Genomic DNA, 20,687 nt, shown 5'->3' with positions numbered 1-20,687 from the left:
GTTCAGTGTTTTATGCAGGTTCCCCCCCCTCCCCCAATGTGTATTTCTTTTGTCTCTGGTCTTCTGTTTTTTTTGGTATCCCTTTACACTGAATTTTAAGAGGCCACAGCTCCTCCTTCATATAGGAATGTTTTTGCAAATGGGAATGTGGGGACCCAATAAAGGGTGCTTTGGGGGCCAGGAGACCTCGACTTCCCTGTTGAAGGGAGGGTGTTGGTATAGTTTAGGGGGACCAAGCAAGTTACCATCCCCAGATTTACCAGTGCTCCCTGTCATCGCTCACAGCACTCTCTCTAGCTGAGCTCTGATGTGGCCCCAGAATCCCATCTCCATACACTGCCCCCGGGGGCCACTACTAATTGATTAGAATTGGCACTGAAAATACAACCTGTTTGCCATTCTTGGACTAGATGACTCCCCGGACCCCGTTCATCACCACGGTTCTCTGAGTATTGGCAGTGCAGTTCCTTTATGTTGTAAACCAGTTGCCTGACCTTTATTAAGCCCCTTCTGTATGCAGCATAGCTCTGGGAGCCATGGAGCTATGGAGGAGCCCTGAAAAGCTAGCCTCGTGGAAATGTTGCCATTTGGTTGGGAACAAAGCTGCAGAGACATCACGAGCCAAGCCAAAGACGCCAGAATCAGCAAATTTAAGCGTAGGAAGGTCCTCAGAGCCCGTCTGGTCAAAATTCCCCAATTTGTAGGTAGGGGAACTGAGGCTCAGAGGAAAGCAGGACTTAACCTGAATTTTAATAAGTGATGATTATATACCTACAGTTCAGTAAATGATAAGGCATTTTAATTATTAGCATTTATATAGCATTTACTATCTACTGGGCATGGCTTGCAGAGCTTTATACACGTTATCTAATTCAATCCGGAGTATCCTTGTGTGGTGAGTACTATCATTATCCCCATTTGACAGATGAGGAAATGGAGTCTCAGAGAGTTAAGTCACTTCTCCAGTGTCCCATGGTTTGTAAGTGGTGGAGTCAGGGCTTGAACCCAGGCCACCCAGTTCCATATTCTATGCAGGGAGGTACTGTGCCAGGTAAAGCCTGCTGAGGGGATCAGAATATGTTTGGTTTCTTTGTTTCTTAAAGGCATAATTTTACTCACCACCATCAGGTAGTGAGTAAATGACGTCGGCCAGATCTGTGGCTTACGTAGCTATTAGCACGACCTAAGAATTTTACAGACTTCATACCTTTTCATCCACCCAGAGGTTGTGTTTCATGGGGATCTTTCGTCTCTTTTACATCTGGGGAAACTGAGGCTGAGAGGTGATGTTTCTTGAGCCCGGTCGGTCACAGAGCTACTTTCTGGCAGAGTTTGAACGTAGGCTGCCTGCCTCCTGGTGTGAGGGCTGGAAGGTGTCTGAGAAGCCGTCAGTCCACCAGCCTCCCTGGGGAGGTGGGCAGACGGCTGGCAGAATTTGCCCAGGCCGGCATCCAGGGGAGGGGTCTCCTGGCATGGGGATGCTGCTGTTTTTCTGGGCCTAACTGCGTCACCGTGGTCATGTCACAGGAGGTGCAAGCCCTTTACTTTGGTCTCCTGGAAGAGGTTGGAGGAGTGGCCTTTTCCTTTCCTGCCTTACTTAAAAATACTCAAGGAGGTGACTTTTAAAACCCTCTCCCCCAGTACTGAGTTCAATAATTAGAACTTGTAGTTCTCTCTACTTATAATAGTTCCCCCCTCCTTGAAGCAAAAAAGTCTTTCTTTTTTCTTTTTTTTCAACTGTCCCCCCCACTTCCTGCTGATCTGAAGCGAATATTTATCACGTATTTAATGAGTAATCTGAGTTGGCTTGGTGAGGCTGTACCAGGACATGGTTTATGGCTGATCTGGTTTTAACTCGCTCCAGGCGGTTTTCCCTGGAGTTTTCTGTAAAATCATAAACCTGGAGAGAGAATTTTTGTGGAATCCAGTCACATGACTCGCTCTTTTGTAAATTGAGAGATTAACTCTGTGACTGTAAAGAACTGAGACGCATTTTTTTTTTTTTTAAAGAAAACAAACAGAGCAGCATTTGTGCACCCAGAGGAGCGTGTCTGCGCTTAAAGATGGGAAAGTCACCCGCCAAGGTCACCCCTCCGGGCCTTGGAGGCAGCAGGGCATGGGGTTTGAGAACACGGACTTGGAATCAGAGCATCTGGGTTTGGGGGCCTGGCTGGGCCTCTCTCAGTGGGTCCCCGTACCCTGCAAGCCTCTGGGACCTGACCACAGGGCTGGGGACCGTCCCTACCACCCGGGGTGGTTGTGGAGATTACGTGAGATGGTATACCCCGTGCCTCAGCCCAGGCTGGCATACAGGAGGTGTTCAACAGAGATCACTGGTGTCCTTGCTGGAGGCCCTTTATGCTGGGTTAACAGTGCAGGCTGGCACTGTGTGGCTGGGAAGGCCCTCCCCATAGCCTGTGACTGATTAGCTCACCTAGTCCTCAGAATAGCCCATGAGCTGGGCACCAGCTTCACACCCATTTTACAGAGGAGGGAACTGAGGCTCTGAGAGGCCAAGTCACTGAGAGAGGCCAAGGTCCCGCTAGCAGGTGGCAGGGCTTGCGTCCCCCCTGACTCCCAGTGACCATCACCACCACTACTGGTATTCCTCACAGTTTAGTCTTGAAGCCTGAGGGCTTTTTTTGACTGCTGGTTCCGGAAAGACAGACCAGCCTTGTTGGGCCTTGGCTCAGGCCTCCGTTGGCCCTCCCCGGATGCTGGCATCAGCCCCCTATCGGGTCTTAATGCCTCCGCGATGCCTGCTCTAGCCGCCTTCTGCAGATACAACTCTGACCATGTTTGTCCCCTGCCTAAAGCTCTTTGTGTTGGGCGAGAGGTGGAAGGGAACTCCCCGTAGTTTCTCTGTAACTCGCCTATGCACACAGGGTTATTTTAATAGGAAGAACTAAAAAAACCTCCCAAAACCCATAACCTTGCTGGATCTGACCCCAGGAGTGCCTCTCCTCTGTTGATGTGGCCTTAGCACCTGTTTGGGACGCAGCCCAGCTGGATGAATAGAATTTACATACATTAAAGAACCAGGATTCTTATGGACCCTTTAGGTCCATGTGTGGATTGTGGGCTCAAGCTGTGCTGGCCTCCACTGCCCTGGCGGTGAGTCCTGCACCAGCCTGGGGGAGGCTCCGCCCCTCGCGTCTGACATCAGGACGCTGCCCTCCTCCTAAGGTCCTGAGCCAGGCCCCACTTCTGTCCCAGGTGCCCAGATCTGTGCACAGAGGAGACCAGGTCCTCTGCACACAGTCCAAGACAGACCAGGGTTCCTCAGTAGCTGCCCTTCCTTGTATGTGTTTAATCCTGCCATTTACTGAGTGACTGCTGTGTGCCGGCTCTGCCCCATGTGCTTGCCACATGCGATCTTAGCTGGTCCTTGGCGCTCCCCGCAGTCCTTCAACCCAGAGCTTTCTCTCTTCCACTGCTGGCCCCAACCGTTGCCATCTCTTCCCTGGAAGACGACACTGGCCTCCATACCATGCCCTTTCCCCCTTCCTCTGTCCTACAGCCACCGGTTGCTTTCAGAGGTGTGTGAACCTTTAGAGAAGCCCATGGGCCTCGGAGTCAAGCCTAAATTCCTTTGCCTGGTCTGCACCTGGCTCTGTAATCACCAGCTGTTGACAATATGACAGAGACAATAATGACGTGGTGGCGGTGATGATGATGTCAGCATTAGGGTCCTGTCCTGGTCTGTCTGACTGTCCCCCAGAGGGAGAAGGATCTGCCCACACGTGGCAGTGGCAATGAAAGGAACAAAGCTGTGGTTCCATTCCTAGGAAGCCTGATTGATTTCTTGATACTTGACTTCAGACAGCAAGGGCTTGGGGAGGGGCAGAAGGGCATTGTAACGAAAAGGAATAAAGACATGGGTCATTTCCCTTTGTTTTCCCTGGTAGTTGGGAACTTGGCCACTTGATGGCATGTCTGGGCCTCCCTTGGCCTCCAGGCTCTGGACTGGGGTCTAATCGGGAGCTCTCTGTGTGAACTGGGCATGTCAGTAGGCTGGTCCCTTCAGAGAAGGCTGTGGCCCTGCAGGCTTCAGGGACCCAAGCTTCCTTGCTGGGCAAGATGAGGGCCCTTCCCTCTGTCACCCAGCCTGTGTTAGCTTCATTTGCATACAGACTGTCCATTCCCCCGTTGAGCAGGAGCTCTGTGTGCCCTGTTCCAGCCTCCCTCCCTCGGGAAAGCTCTTCCGACCCTGCAGTCTCATTGGATCCTCTTGTCAAAGATGCTTATGGAACGTAGGCCTTTCTCTCAAAAGCACGTATCTCGGTAATTATAAATTGATAGCGTGACATAATTAAGTAATCACTGCCCATCTCCCCCACTGTTCTTGTGGCTGTTGTGTCCCCAGTAGCAACCCTGGTGTCCAGTATACACAGGCACTTAATAGGTCGTATCGGAGGGAATAGTGAGGGACGGGGTCTGATTCGGCATTAGTCCCCTTCGGCCTTTTCTCAGAATCCCACGTTTGCTGTGCATTCTCTGAATATCCATTGGAAGATACACTTCTTTGACCTCAGAGCCTTCTCCGGACGGTAGCCCCCACCCCTCCAGCTGTGTGGCTCCGAGTGACCACGTTCAGGTAGAAGGCAAATACAGAATTAAAAACCAAGCACCACATGCCAGAGGCCTATCACTGAACGTGATCTGAGACACAGGGTCTCATTAGGGAATTTTAGTTTCGGGGGGTGGGATCCTCTTTGTGTCATGCAAAGCTATTGTTTGGCCTTGGCATGGTCACCCTGAATAGGTGTTTTTCAAGAACACCTGCTGAATGAAAAAGCAGGGACTGCTTGTGCTTGCTTTGGGGCCTGGTGGTTCAGTAGGCAAACAGTTGATCTACCTTGCTTTGGGCCAGGTTTGACTTGTTGCTTCTAGACTTGAAGGGCCAGGTGTTTAGAGGAAATGGCCATTGGCTTGAGTGAGAAGATGTGTGAGCCCCAGCCAAGCCAGGGACCTTGGACAAGTCACTTGGCCCCTCGGGGTGGTTGACTAATTTTTGGTCCTAGGGGGATAGTTAAACAGTATCTCCTGAGCAGGGTTTGGGGGAGGATTTGGTGTGGCATGACGATCCGTGGAAGGCGCTATGCCCATGACTCTTCTTCTCACGTACCAGAGAGACAATTCCTTTTTTCTTGGTGTGGAGGCCTGAGGTTTTGGTATCTTCCCTGACTCTTACTTTCTGTCACAGCCCAGACCCAGTTCTTCAGGATGTCCTGCTGGCTCTACCTTTCAGGATATTAAGAACCCGCTTCCTTACCTCCTTGCTGCCATTCCCCTGGTCCCAGCCACTCCATCTTTTACCTGGCCTCCTGCCTGCTTCGACCCCTTGCCCCTGGTGCATTCTTAACTTAGCAGCCAGAAGGATCTTTTAAAAATGGAAGTCAAATTATGTCCCTTTGCCAGAACCTCACAGTGGCTCTCCAGGGTACAAGCCAAAGGCCTACAGTGCCCACATGGGCCAGCCTCCCCTACCTCTCCTCCTCTAGCCCTTGCTCACGACGCCCTCACTGTTCCTGGAGCACACCGGGCACACACCTGCCCGTGGGTCTTTGGGCTGGTCATTCCTGTGGCCCCAGACCACCAGCTCCCTTACCTCCCGTTGTTTGCCTAGTGACATGTGCTCTTAGCACCTTACTTAAAACTGCAGCCTGTGGCTCCCCTCTTGCCTCAGCTTTCTGGTTGCCGTTCCCCTTTCCTATTTTCCTTTTATGGAATGGATTGCTTTTGAGCCTGTGTTATATTTTACTAATTGATTACACCTGATGCTGCTGTCTTCTCCAAGGTGAATGTAATCCCTTTGAGGGCAGGGACGCACCCCAACTGCCTAGAACAATGTCTGGTATGTATAGAAGGAGCTCCTTAAGTACTTCTGGGGTGAGCAGATGACTTCCTCCTGATTGGAGTCTTGTGCCTCAATGGGTCAGACAGGAAGTTCCAAGTTAAATTTTGGAGTTCCCTTGGCTGCTTGCAAGGAAAAAGGTGTGCCAGTGAGGTGCACATTGCTTCGAACCCACTTGTCCTCCTGTCCTCAGGAATAGTAGGAGACACAGAATGGTCCTCTGGGCAGGGTCTGCTTCTCACTCATAAGTACAGGGCCTCCTCCAGGCTACCAGGTCGAGTGCCCTTGGCTTGTCTCCCTGCGGAGCCTGCACATCTTCCTAGAGGGTCAGTTGGACCTGTTAGTAATATAAGGTGTATTTTTATATTCAACCATATGCCTGTATGAAGCACACAGGCTTATTTTGGAGTAATGTGCAGTTGATACTTGTGAATATAACATTCATGTGAATTAAGAGAGAATAGAAGACTTGAAAGGGATTTCAGGCTGTGGGGAAGTTCTTTTCTCTCCTGAGTTCACATTCACTCTTCCGTTCCAAGGGAGGGGAGAAGCCAAGAAACAGTGAATGTTGGGTATTTGGAGCTGCCCATCGGTGGATTGGAGGTTGTTCACCAAAGCTGAGCACAGTAGGCTTTCAAGAAATATTTGTTGAATGAACAAAGGAATGATTGATTATTTAAGATCAGTTGTTACATTTCATCCTAGTTGCCAATGCAGATCATTATTCATCTAAGCAACTTCATTGTCATTGTTTCCTGAGAAATAACCTAATGGAGTCAACCATATTTGCTGAATATTTGCTGTGTGCCAGGCCCCAAGCTGGGTCTTGGAGTCATGGCCACGTGTGGGATGTGGTCTTTGTCCAGAAGGAGTGCACGGACTGGGGGGGGACATAGGTGCTCCAGGAACTATGGCCCCCATCCCATAGAATTGGTAAGAAGAGCTGGTGATGGTGTGTTAGGAGTGTTGGGGGAACAGTGAGTAGGGACACGTCAAATGTGGCGGGGGAGATGGGGGAGTCTTTGATGTTTCCCAAGAGGAAGCAGATTTTGCATTGCAGTGGGGGAGGGAGAAGGCAAGATCCTAATCATACCACCGTGGAAATGTGCCGTACCAGCTCTGCCCTGGGCTTGACTGGCCGAGGCACCAGTTTGGAGATGCCCTCTCCAAGATGGCGGCCCTCCTGCATCCTCCCAGGGCTCAGGGGACCCTGGGCACCCATATTCTCAGGGGTACCTCAGCCTCGCTGAGCCTCTGGCCTGGTTCTCTTATCGCAGAAAGACATTTCATTCTTCAAGATCAGGCAGCCAGGACCTAAGGAGCTGTTTTCCTCCATTGTGCAAGCATGACAAATCATTAATTTTTGATTGATTTGCTTAGAATTACGGGCGCCCCAGCATTCTTTCTGCCGCTGAACAGCTGTATAACAAATGAATGTATCAGTGTGCACAAAAGATTGGAGACCTAAGAGAAGCAATTACATTGGCCCCCCCCCCCCCCCCCCACCCCTTCCCGGGCAATGAAGGGAGGAAATTTTTACCAGAAATTCCTCAAGTGGCTTAAAAAAAAAAAAAATGCCTTTTTATAATTGAATTAAATCTTTATCTCTTTATCTTTTGCAGCAGATTTCCAAACACATACCAGTTCCCCATGTGCTTGGGTTCCATCCATCCAGGAGGAATCTTTAATAATGAAATTTCAGCTTGTGAATTAAAACCCAAATGAAAAAAAAAAAAAGGAGCAAATTCTGCCCCTCCTTTTTGCCTCCTTTTTTTTTCTTTTTCTTTCTTTTTTTTTTTTTTTTTTTGGTCGCTGCTATTCCTTTAAGATTTTGGAGCTGTACCAGTGCACTAAATGTGACCTCCATAACTTTTAAATTAAGAATTTATGCTGGCTTGAAATTTATGAAATATTTCAGCATGAAAGAAAGCCTTTTTCCCTCAGGAAAATTGAGCAATAAATCACAGCACTGTGGATTTACTGCCCTAGAGCCAGCGAGAGATAGGATTTTTTTTTTTTTTTGCTTCATTCTGAAAAAAAAAATGTAATCATATAAGACAGCTTAGCTGCTATCCTCCTACTCTCTAGAATTTTTAATTTCAGCTGTTTCTGCTTGGATTTATTTCCAATATTCCTGCTCGGCTTTTCAATTTCCTCAGTTATTAAATTTTAATTCAGTGCATTAGCATTTAAATTAAAAAAGGGTTTATTTTATCGAAATCGTTGGCCAGCCCCCATCCCGTAGCACACGAATTGCCTGTTTCTGCCATTTGCACAAAATGTGAAATGCAGCTAATGTCCTACAACTTACATTTGCACAAATTCAGAAATAAAATTTCTGGGTTTGGAATAATATTTTCTTTCCAAGAAAATCCTTAATAAGAGAATGGAAAAGAACAACTTCACATTCATTTGGGAGGGAAGAGGAGGGTTGAATGAAACCAAAAATAGCTTTGCCTGGGTCCTAAGGAGAAACTGGTGTAGAAGGAATGGATGGGGCTGCAGAGGGGGCCAGGTGCCCTTATGGAGAGTGGGGGGAGGGTTGTGGTTGCCTGTCCCCCCACCTTCTAAGCGTGAGGCGAAGGGTCTCTCGTGGGCCCACGGTGCCCCGCCCCGTCTCACTTGCCTTAGACGGGCTTGGTTAAGGTCTGATCAGCTCCATATAGAGAAATAGAGATGAAGGGCAGCACGAGATGACCTGATTTAACTCTCAGGCCTTGCATCCTATTCCTTCCAATGAGAACCTCAGGTCCAGGGAAAGGACAGAGCCTGCCCCAGGTGAGACCCAGACAGAGCCAGACAGAAGCTGCATCTATTGGAGCACACGGTCCATTGGCAGCTGGATTTCTATAGCTCAAGTGGGCACTTCACATACCTGGCCTGCGCTTGGTACCTGAGCTAGGTCACCGTATTTGGTATCGTTTTGACCAGCCCTTTGGAGGAAGGCTCAGAGCTGTGGGGTCTGGTGGACGCTCATGAGTTACTGACTTGCAGCTCGAGATTCAGATCGCTCCCTGAGACAGGCTGGCTAGACCCCTGGAGCAGCGCGGGTCGGCCCCGCCTCTCTCTCATCTGCTGAGCAATCAGTACTTAGCCCGGGCTAGTACTTTTACATGTGTTCCCTTATTTATCTGAAGTCTTGCCAGCCCCAGGAGGGAGGTCCTGGGATTGGCCTATTGCCATTTTGCACCTGAGGAAACTGAGGCCTTGAGAGTGCAAGTGGCTTGCCAAGAACCGTACAGCCAGGAAGTGGCAAAACCAGGGCTCCAAACTCAAGACCGTCTGTTGACGTCACACCTTGAGCTGGTCATCTTCGGTTCAAATCGAGAATCAGGCCAGATTACACCAGGTAAAAGGTGAGTTGGTGGTGTAGGTTGGATCGTAGGAAATGGCTGATTATAAGACCATTTGGAAAACGGTCGTGTCAGAAGTTAAGCTTTATTCAAGCGGTAGGTAGTTGTGAGGACTCGGGCAGAGCTCACCTGGCATCTCACGGATCTCTCCACTGAGGGTCGGCACAGTCAGCACTGTGGGCTTCCACTGGGGCTGGGGGGGCCCCAGGAGGCTGTCCCCCGTCATTACAGTGGGTCTGGACTTGGCCAGACCCAAGTGCCATGATCAATGGGAACTGTGAAATTAACACATGCTTTCTCGGACATCTCTGTCTCAGGCCGGTCGTCTGCCTGTGTGCCCACCCTCGTCAGCTCCGGTAAGCAGCCACATCATGTCTGTTCAGCCCCCCAGCGGCTGCGTTTCCTCTGTTGCACTGCCTTAGTTTCTGTACAAGTATTTGTTTGGACAACTGTTTGAGCATTTTTAGCATTTTGTCTTTGTTTTATAAAAATTGGTGGAAAGCAAAATTGACAGTTGCTGTTGGTGGCAAGAAGCACAACCATCACAGGCATATTAAAAGGGAAACGTAGGTGGGGATGATAAGGTGTGTCAGAGACAGAATCCCTGCTTCCGCCCGGCATCATGTTCACTGTCCACATGCAGTCGACTCTGGGTGAAATGGGGAAGGAAAAGGACAACAACAACAAAAGACAACATGAAAATATGTATGAAATGCTGAGAGAAATAAGTCTGAAAGACGAGAGATCATTTGGGATTTTATAATTTTTTTAAAGCCCTCTAGGGCAGAATTTCCCCCCCTTACCACTTCTGCCTCTTAGGATATGAAAGATTAAAACAAGTTCTTCCCATTCACTTTCCATAGAAGTTCTAAGGAATGCAAGATGTCGGAAAGAGGCTGTAAGTGATCCCATTTTTTGCTCCTAGTGAAATGATATGCAAACCATTTTCCGCTTTCTAGTTTCTTCCAGTGAAATAATACACCAGCATCCCATTAATTTCTCCCTTGCAGGCCTCGCGTTTTTCTACCTCTTTATTTGTCCTTCATCTTTGCATTTCCCCAGTCAGGGCAGTGGGGGTTGTGTGGGTTTACTTCTTTCCCCAATCGGCTCTCCTGAATGTTGGTGGGAGATAAAATATTCCAGAACTGAGCAAAGTGGCCACTGGAGTGACCCAGACCTAGGCATGTGGCTATGGGATGTTGGATAAATGACTTCTTGTACTCTTGTTGCTTCAATTGTAAAACGGGGATATTGTGTGTGTTGAGGGACCCATTGGGAAGACTGCATCAGAAGACACTGGCACCTGATGGGAAGTGGGCTAGGGGAACGAGTCTGGACACCCCCGGGGGCCGGGCTGGAGGGCTGGGCATAAGGGGAGATGATGGTAGGAGCTGTGGAGAACCAGGGATGGTGGCTCTAGCTGACTGGTCGTGTAGGACCGAATGCTGCGTTCACACACTGAGATCCAGCCTTCTTTGGGCGAAATCCTTGTGTTTTTACATATTGACTATTGAAATTAAGTCTGCCATCTGGTTTTGCCAGTTTGCAACTTCTTGTAAATGCACTCATCCAAAGGTGGCTGCTCTCATCTTTCTTTTAGGTCCCCAATCCTGAAATTCAAAAAGCTTGAAAACAGAAAGATGTCTTGTAACTGGTGAGGTGGCACAAGTCAACCTGAAGGGAGAAGAGACTGATTCCACCATCGCTGATCCTCTCTGCAGGGCTGACCGCATACGTTGCACTATGGAAATATCACTGTGTGCTTGAATGGGGGGTTGGGGGGGCGTATCTCCCCAGACCCTGCCAGGAGTGTTTCAAAATATAGAACACATGTGCTACATAACCTTCCTAAACTTGGAAGCATTCTGAATTTGGAAACACGTGTGTGCCAGAGTTTTGAACCTGCGTTATTCTACGTGTGATTACTATGATTATAAATGCTTTGACAATGCCAGGGAAATGCATCTTTGACCAGTGCATTCTTTCCATATCTGCAGCCTCCTTCAGCCTCTGCATAGAGGTCCCCCCAGTACTGGCCTAGGGGTCAGGACCCCCAGGTATTTGTCATTTAGTCCTCGTGAGACTTCAGGCAGCTCCCTCCTGGCCCAGGGCCTCAGTCTCTCCATCTGAGCCAGACTTTTATGATTTCTGAAATTTGCATTTGGTCAGCCTTATCTCCCTACGCCCCCACCCCCACCCCCAAATAAAAAGAGATTAAGAACCAGTACTCTCTTGTCTCTCCCTGCTAGTAGGGTTGGGGGACAGAATATTTTAACATAATAGGATTTTCCCCTCCGGTTGGTAGGAATAAATCTGCGGCTACTGTTTTATTGGAAATCCCAGATGAAAATAAAAATGGTGCAATTCAATCTCAGATTTAGCTGGTTACTTACTTTTCACTGAGTCCCCAGGGCCCTGTGGTTGCTGGGTTTGTGTTGGCAATGGGTGCTCCACTGGATTTAAAGGGCCAAGCAAATTCCGGGGGTGGGGGTAGAGGTGCGGGGGAGGAGGGTGGGGGGGTGGCCTGACTCCCTTTTACCATTAGGGGCAGATTTTCCCAACATGGAAGAATGCAGCAGGGGGCTCTGTGAGCTCTCCCTCTGTCTGAAGGCTGGTAGTATCCAGCGGGGGGTTTGGTGGGGCAGCAGTGACTAGAGCCTGTGGTTTCCCCCATGGCTGACGTGGATGTTCTGGGTTTCTTTTGCAGGCTGACGGAGCCAGTGCAGCTGGAAGGAAAAGCACGGCGAGCAGGTACACCTCCCTGCGCCTCCCAGTTGTCCCCTTCCCTCCCTCCGTTGCACAGCTGACAGCCACCTCTCTGGGGTCCTTCCCTTCCCCTGAAAGGGGGTGTGTGGTCCAGGCCAGCTCCCTCGCTGAGAAGTACCCATACTTCCCCGGAGGCTGTGCAGTCACGGGCAGCACTTTCCAGCCCCTCTCTGAGCAACCGTGAATGGACCAAGGATGACCATGTTCAGAACTGGCCTTGGGGCGCCCGAGTCGGGGGGAGTTCATGGTGAAGCACGAGACTGGGCAGAAGGGTCGGGCTCGAGTCCCTTCTCGGCTGCTGTGTGGTGACCTCCAGAGCAGCCTGCCCATCCCATCCTAGTCTGGAACTCGTGGCCCAGCCTGAGCCCTGTGCTCCCTGAACCAGTCCCCCCACACCAGGGGGAGGGAATACTCTGCGTGGCCGGACCAGGGCTGTGTTCTCACCCTGGGAACTGGCAGAAGAGGGGGGGGTCCCTTAAGGAAAGCTGGGCTGTCATTCCCAAGGAAGGTGAGTGGAGACACCGGATATGCTCACACTGCAGACGTCTGCTGTCGGTGACACAGGCAGGCACTTCGGACAAGTTAGCACTGCTGTCGCCATCGCCGTGTTCCCTCAGGGAGAGCAGACTGGAGCAGCCACGTGGCTTTTACTGGGGGGCGCTGGAGGCAGGAGGAAGGCAAGGGACAGGCGAGAGGTGGCCCTCCAGGCCACCCACACACACCAGACCTGGCCCGCACTCCAGGATTGCCTACTGGAGTTGGGGTCAGAGTACGAATGCCAGGCAGAGGAATTTTCCCTTGAGGCCACCACGAGTTCTCTGGAACGTTACGAGACTTTTGTAGAAAAGAGAGGGTCTGTGGCTAAGTAAGTGCGAAGGACAGTGGGTTCAGCAGAGTCAACAGATTTCTCTGCTGTGGGACCTTTCACACGCTCACGTGCACTCTGGACAATATCTTTAATGAGGATGACGTACTTCTCAAAGTTGTTGAATTGTGGAACCCTTTTATTGAACGTTTGGCTCTGGAGCAAGCGTTCCTTGGAACGCGCTTCGAGAAATGACTGGGAGCCATTGCTCTTTGAGGAGGAGTCATGTGTTTGGCTCTGTGGTTTGGGAAGATCACTGCAGCAGCCATTTGCAGGCTGGATTGGAGGCGGCTCGAGTGGAGGCAGAAACACGGGGCCGGAGAGCGTGGTGACCCACACCACCCAGCACCGCCTGGCTCCCCCCTCGCTCAGTCTGTTTTAGCTACCCTGACCTTCGCTCAGTTTCTCTACCCATCCCCCCTCCCCCAACCAGGGGTGGACCAGCTTTACCTGTAAAGGGCCAGATAGTAAATATTTTACACTTCAAAGTCTGTAGGTCTCTCTGGCAACTTCTCTGCCCATCAGTTCCTGTGAATGCACTGTAGATAATACATAAATACCCAGTCTGTGGATTGCCAACCCCTGGCCTCAACCGACTCTTGCCTGAGAGCCTTTTCAGCTGCTGTTCCCTTTGGCTGGAATGTACTTTTCTCTGATCTTCCTTCACATCAGACTCCATCCTCCCCTCGGAGAGAAACCTTCGCTGCACCTGTCCTTAAAGGGCCTTTGGCCTGTGTCCCTCACAGGCTGTTCACGCCCTTTATTTTTCCCATGTATTTGTGTGCTTTTCTCTGCCTCTCCCCTTAGGGTACCAGATCCATAGGCAGAAACCCCTAGCAGGCGCTCAGTGTTTGTGGGATGGATACCCCGAACGAGACGGGAGAAGTGGGGATGCCGTAAGGGCCGGGGATGGACCGCCAGGCTCAGGCCTGTGAACTCCGGCAGTGATGTGTGTGGCTGGCAGCTGCCCCACACCTTGTCCTGGGTGCCTGGCCGTGGGATTTTGTGTAAGAGCAGTACATGGGGCAGTGGCAGTCCCTAGACTGGGGGTGCCTGAGTGTGCTTCCTAGATTGGAATGTCATGACTGGAAGGGGCCTTGGAGCTTGTCCAGTCCCACCCTCCCATTGGACACTCGGGGAGGGACGGCCCTGCTCTGGGTCATGTGATGAACACGTGGCCATGTCAAGCCTCGAACCTGCCAAAGCAGGTGCTTTCTCTACTCAGCAGTGCTGTGCTTGGGTGAGGGTGTGGCCAGCCTCTCCCGCTGACTCCCAGGTTCACTGAGCAGCTGCTGTGTTAGGCCCAGTGCTGCGTGTTGGGACTCAGACGAATTCGATGCTGAGGTAGTCCTCCGGCAGACCCTGAGTGCCCACTGGGTCTGCGGAAGTGGACAGAGGACAGGCCTCCACCGTTTCTCAGAACTGTGATGCTGGCACAGTTCTTGCTCTCGCTCTCTTATGTGTGAGTGTCTCCCACACCAGGTCAGAAGGCTGCAGGCAGGTTTCCCTGGGGCGGTAGGGCCTTCCTAGAGTTCCGAAGTGAGTCTTAGCGCTGCAGGCTGCCGTCAGAGGGAGAGGAGTCCTGGGTTCGATTCGAGGCCCCTACCCTGGTCTGGCGGGGGTAGGGGGAGGATGGCCCATGTACCATCAGTCTGCCCTGCCTCACTAACCCTGGCTCACACGTGCTCTGGGACAGAGCCCCCTGTTACCACCACAGTGTCAGGATATGAACCCCAAAAGGCCAGCTCAAATCTTGGGGTCATGTGTGACCCGAGACGTAAAGAAGAAATTTCGAGTAATAACAGGTACCTTTCATTCTGTACTTCTGTGTCAGGCTCTGAGCTAAGCGATTTACATATATTAGGTCACTGTTAACTTAGGTGATCTTTGGAAGAGCCCTATGAAGGAGGTGGTTGTACTGTTCCCACTTTACAGATGAGGAAGCTGAGGCACAGAGAACTTAATGGGCCTGAGGCTGCCCAGCTGGACGTGAGCAAGAGCCAGGCTACCTGCCCAGGTCTCACCTCTCTGACGTGTACACCTCACCACTGTGGCCTCCCGCTCCTCAGGATGGAGTGGTCAGCTGACGGATGTTAGAGGAGCGTGTCAGGGCTGGCGGCTGTGCTGTCAGCTAGGCCTTGTTGAGAAGGCAGGGACTTTGAAGGAGCTCAGCCAGTGAGTTTATATTGATTTTATAATTAAAGCTAATAGAGCATCTTTGAGAGACCTGAACAGTCTTGCTGTATAGTGACCCAGCACTCAGTCCGAGAAGTGGATTATGCATCAAACATCAGGAGAACGTTCCTGCAGGCGTTAGCAGAGGATTTGACCCTGGTCTTGGGTTAGATCGGCCCAGTGGCGTTTAGACATGTCGGCACCTTGCAGAGCATGAGACTCATGAGTTTAGTCCCTGTTTCAGATGGAGAAGCAAAGGCCCAGGCTCCCTGAAGTCCGAGGTGGGCTACACAACCCTGGCCAGGAATGACCTTGAAGGACCCCTAGCCCTCTGACATGGGCCTCCACCCCCAGCTCCCGGCCATGCCATGGCGTACTCAGTTATCCCCTGAGGGTCCGCTTTCTTCCCAGCGCCTGCCTGTTGGCCCAGAATACCTAATTTTGTTACTTCTCCAGAGGGCCTCTGGCTAAACCCCAAAACCAACAGCATGGACTGCTAAGGAATTAGTGTTAAATTGAGGGGGACAAGGAGAGGCGGTGTTTCTGATCCGAAGAAACAGCCGAATGTGGTTTGGTTTACTTCTCTGTAACCTAACCTGGGTCTATTTTACAAGGACTGGTGACCCCTGCACTTGAGGTCAATGCCAACTTGGTGTGCAGGTTATGGACCTCGAAGCGCGACTGCAGCCAGACCTTACTTATCTGCAAGGCGTGGGGGCTGTGGGGCCTTAACTGTGGAAAATTCTAAAGGAAATGCAGTTTTTGTAACCAAGTAAATGGAGATTATTGCTATAATGAAGAATTATGCCTTTTTTTTTTTGTCAGTTGAAGGTTTTTAGAGCTGATAGGGCTCTATAGATAATCTAGGGTAACTGTCTCATTGTGGAGCTAAGGAAACCAGGGATAGAAGAGGTTAAGGGATTCGTTGGTTTGCTGTGTGGACCAATTGCCTAACAAGCAATCAGGATCTTGTAGACAGAGAGATTTGGTCAGCAGGGGTGATAAGACCAAATCTCATGCATCCATTCTGCAAATACTTAGTGCCTACAACGGGCCGGGATTCGATCCGGGTGCTGGAAATACAGCAGTGAACAAAACAGAAATCCCTGACCTTGTGGAGCTCGAGTTCTAGTGAGAGTGGAGAAGACATAATCAATACATACAATGTATGGAATGTCTGAGGATAAACAGTGATGTGGGGGTGAGAGAGAAGCAGGACAGGGGATTGGGAGGGCCAGAAGGAGTATTGCATCACCAGAAGGTGACATTTGAAAGGATCTGAAGGAATGTGGGACTGAGCCAAGCAGTCATTGGGGAGAAACACATCCACGCAGACAGAACAATAGGTGTAAAGGGCCTGGGGCAGGAGTGTGTATATTGTGTTGGAGCAACAGCAAGGAAGCTGATATGGCAGATAGCACTTTGGAGGCTATCGTCAGGACGTAGGCCTTTACCCTATGCGAGGTATGGGGAGCCACTGGAGGTTTTGAGCAGAGGGGTGGTGTGATGTGATTTGGTTTTAAAGGGATCATTCTGGCTGCCAGGAGGTGAATGAACAGCAAGATGCAGGGTTAAAGAGGTGTGGCCAAGAGTTCAGGATAGGCAGGACCTTAGAAGGTAGGCTTGGAAGGGAGTTTCTGAAAGGCCATATCTTTTCAAGCCTGAGGAATCCAGTTCAGCAAAGCGGTTCTGTGAGTTCTGCATCCAGACAGCTGGCCTGCCCGGTCTCTTCCTCTCCTTCTCTCTCACCCCAGCTGAGGGCCTAGCAGCTCATTAGCACAGTGCCGAGGAGCCAAGGCTGCCTAGGTTCAGATCCTGGGGCTACCCACTGTGCAGTTGTGTGACCTTGGGCTTGTTATATATTCCCAGTTTCCTCATCTGGAAAATGGGAATTAAATTAGACCTTCCCTCATAGTGTTGTCAGTGAGGATTAAGTGTAGTAATAATGATAGTAATACGCATACCCCTAGCACAATGCCTGGCCTATAGTAGGTGTTCAGGAAATGTTAGTTTCTTCACCACCGTGCTAGATTCTCTTCCTAGGAGCAAGTAACAATTGGCTGATGGTTGATTTCTTCTTGAGTCTGGACCCTGGAGAGAGGACTGGAGTCCGGGACGAGGGTGAGGGTGGAGCTCGTATTTGTCACGGGCCAACCCCCATCCAGTTACTGTGTCCTGCAGAGTCACGCACAGACCCCCCTTCATCCTCCCTGTGCTCCCTCTGAGGTAGTGATTACTGTCCCTTCTCTTCAGAGGGGATTGAGGAATGGGCTTGTCCAAGGTTACAGCTTTGGACATAGCTGAGTCTTGGTCCTTCAAGCCACGAATTCTCACTGCTGGATCATTATATAATCTGATCACCACGTGTGTGCAGCCGCATTATTATTATTATTATTTTAAAGAATACCTTCTTATTTAGCATTTTGGTTTTCAGCAATAAAGTAAAAGTGGCCCTGAACAAATTAACTTCATTGGCACAAAACACTCGGCAGTAGCAGCAGGCCCCAAAGGTAGTCCCTGGCCAGTACGGTATTAACAGAATGGATTAATGGAGCGCTCTGGGTAGATTTTAGCCAGGGCACATCTTTATCTTGACGCTAGGGTTAGGTTGCAGTTATTGGAGCTCGGATTCGATTTCCAGAAACGTGTATTCTCACCACGCCAAACTTGGGATGAAGTTGGGCCACAAAAGATCCTACAGTTGCAGGCTGACTCTGGGGTTCCTACATCTAGGCGACGAGGCCAGTGCGTTTTTGCTGGGCAGAGCGTCCTTCCTGTCTGCCCAGTCCTTTATGTTACACCCAGACTCTGCAGATAGGACAGATTCCTGAAAGTTTAGAAGCATCCTTAGGTTTGCCCTCTGGAGACAGCCACAGAAATGCAAACTAATGCACATTGAAAGTGATGAATCGTTTCTGCCACATGGCTGGGGGTGGACCAGCAGAGGGAGGCAACTGAGGTCCCTGGGGAGCCTCTGCTCAGTGCACGCACCCCAGACCTGTCTAAACACATTCAGTAAGTGGCACCCCTGCACTGGCCCGTTCAGGGCTCTCTGGAGTCCTGCCTCATCCTGAAAAAGTGCAGTCTTGAGAAGGGACACTGGGATCGTCCAACCCAGTCGCTTCTTGAGGCCCTTAATGCCAAAGGCCCTTGATCTGAGAAAACAGCTCAGGAAGTTTCCACAGCCTCTCTGCGTGTCTGGCTCTGCTAATATAAGAGGAAGAGATGCACCCTCCGCGCATGCGTCCTCCAGCTTGCCACTCAAAGCGTGAACCTGTGGAACGCCAGAGTGCTCCACTCCGACCTCCATGTTTGCTGCCGCCTTCGCATTCTGCAGCGAACTTGGCTGCAGTGTGTCCCCCTCCGCCTCCCTGTCGCTGCTGCATGGGGGCGGGGCAGCCATGCCCACCATTTATTCCGTTTTCGTGGGGCTTAAAAATCGCCCCTCTGCATTCATTGAGAAGGAGTACTCCATCCCTGGCCTACGAGCTGCAACTTCCCACATTATTGTCTGGTAAGGACGGGAGGAAAGAACAAACGTTTATGGAGCCCCACTATGTGCGAGGTGCTGGGTGCATTATGTGTCTCTCTGTCCTTGAATCTTCGAAACAGCCCTAAGTGGTTCGTGCTGACCTCGCCAGCTTCCACACGAGGAGAGCGGGGTGTAGGTAGGTTCGAGAGCTTGGCAGCGGCCCAGTGTCTGGGTCATTTCCCCCCCAGCCACCTTGGGGAGCTCTGAACCGTGTTAGGGGCACACTGGCGGGACCCCGGGAGGACAGCTCCGGGCATCGGCTGTCAGTGTGGGCAGGGTGGTGGAGCAGAGGGGTCCTGTTGGGAAGCTTCTTTACCCTTCATGTTAAGGAGAAAGTGGCCGGAGGATCTGGGAATCAGAGAGAGAGAAAGTAGCGAAGTCACAGCCTCAGTAGGAAATCACACTGGTGGCATAGGGAGAGCAATTCTCTGTTCTCACGTCAGCCAGCGTGAGGGCCAGCTCTTGAGCCGTCTCCGTCCTCACTGGTTGAGTCGGCTGCTCCCTGGGGGCTGCATGGGACCCTGCGGGGGTCCCGGAGGGTCTCTGCAGGACAGTGAGTCTCTCCCAGGGACTCCACTGTGGCCTGTCCTTCCCCTCCTACCCCTGGAGGGAATTCGGTCTGGGTAAGACTCCCGGAGCCTGCAGTGTCCCCAACAGCTGGGTGAAAAGAAACTCAAAAAGGTGATTCTTGAGAGAGCAATGCACCTGTGCGAACAGATCCACATCGTACCACCACTGTACCCATTGGACAACGAAGGCAGTATGTCTATTTAAAATGCTGCTAACAGTAATTCTTTTTAATGACTTGGGCCAACCTAGCAGGTTCCATGACACCCGTAAAAGAAGTTCCCAGCTGTCCCCGGAGGGCCCCATCCTACTAAATGTTGGAGTTGGTGACTTGACAGTATTGCTCAAGATTCCTGCTTTTCTCTATTTTGGGTTTAAATTAACCAGGGAATTAACTCTTAATATTTAAATCGTCACGCTGTCTTTCTGAACTGACGTATTACCCAGCGTCGTGGCTGACTGACAACATACATTGAAGAAAATTAAGTGCCTATGAATTATCTCAAACTAATGATATATTTATGCATTGTAGGTTATTTTGAATTTCTAGACTGTTAAGAGTTGTTTAATAGGTTAATAGTTTTAATCTATTAACCTAATCTTTTCTACTTGACTATTTATTAAAATATATCAGTGATACATGACAAATGGAAATGCAGATAATTCTGAGGGTTATTAAGACATGCATCACATGGGTGATGTGAGGATTTGAAACACGAGTGGAATAGGAAATTCACGGGCCTCGTTACCAGGGTTTGTGGAAACTGGGGTTTTGCTGGAGGGGTGTCTCTCTCTCTCTCTCTCTCTCTCTCTCTCTCTCTCTCTCTCTCTTTCTCTCTCTCTCTCTCTCTCTCTCTCGGTCCTTCCTGGCTGGCAGAAGCTGTATTCTCTAACCCCATTATGGTTCCTGTCCTCGTCACTGAAAACAGGAGGCCCTGTGTCCGAAGGCCATGTCTGAACAGCAGCCATTTTAGAACACTTCAAGGAGAGTTAGAGGTCAACAGTGAACACAAAGCCCAAGCACTTTCCTCTGTAGCAGACATGGAACCCCTCCTTCCTTAATTTCCTTAATTTATTGCATTTCTGTGCTGCTGTGTGAAGCATCTTAGCCTGTGTCCCACTCTGTCAGGATGCTGAGGATACAGTAGGAGATGAGGGGATGTACTTCTCGTCTCTTGGAATTTCTGGGCCATCAGCCGTTAGTTTGTTCATTCATTCAACAGGTGTTTTGTTGTCATTGTTCTTAATCGTCTCTCTTTGGAGAAGAGAAGCCAGAATCATCCGAGTGATTGAAAGCCCAGGCATTGGGCAGATCTGGTTGAATCCCATTCTGTCACTCGGCAGCTGTGTGATCATGAAAAAACCGCTCTGTTTCTCCGATCCTCCATTTTCTTACCTTAAAGCCAAACTACTAGCCTGTCGGGGCATAGTGACGTGCCTGACACCAGTGGGCTGGTGCACAGGTACGGTGTGCCTGGCCATGCCTGACGCGTCATGGCCACTCAGGACGCCACGGCTGCTCTTGTCCTCTCGCTCCCTCATTATGGTACCGCTGCCGTTGTTACCTCCACT

General features: G+C 50.5%; 1 protein-coding gene across 1 annotated transcript in view; it reads left to right on the top strand.

Annotated features, from left to right (window-relative positions):
- The window catches only part of ZNF618 (zinc finger protein 618), a 171,233-nt gene that overhangs the window by 83,452 nt on the left and 67,094 nt on the right, over positions 1-20,687 (top strand). Inside the window, exon 2 of the mRNA XM_029919630.1 lies at positions 11,918-11,961. Within this exon, the coding sequence (XP_029775490.1) occupies positions 11,918-11,961 (44 nt within the window). The remainder of the gene's footprint in view (positions 1-11,917; positions 11,962-20,687) is intronic.

This window comes from Suricata suricatta, chromosome 13, assembly GCF_006229205.1.
Source record: "Suricata suricatta isolate VVHF042 chromosome 13, meerkat_22Aug2017_6uvM2_HiC, whole genome shotgun sequence".
In the NCBI taxonomy this organism is placed as follows: Eukaryota; Metazoa; Chordata; class Mammalia; order Carnivora; family Herpestidae; genus Suricata; species Suricata suricatta.
The sequence above is the reverse complement of the archived record's forward strand: the minus strand, read 5'-3'. Positions and strand labels throughout refer to the sequence as shown.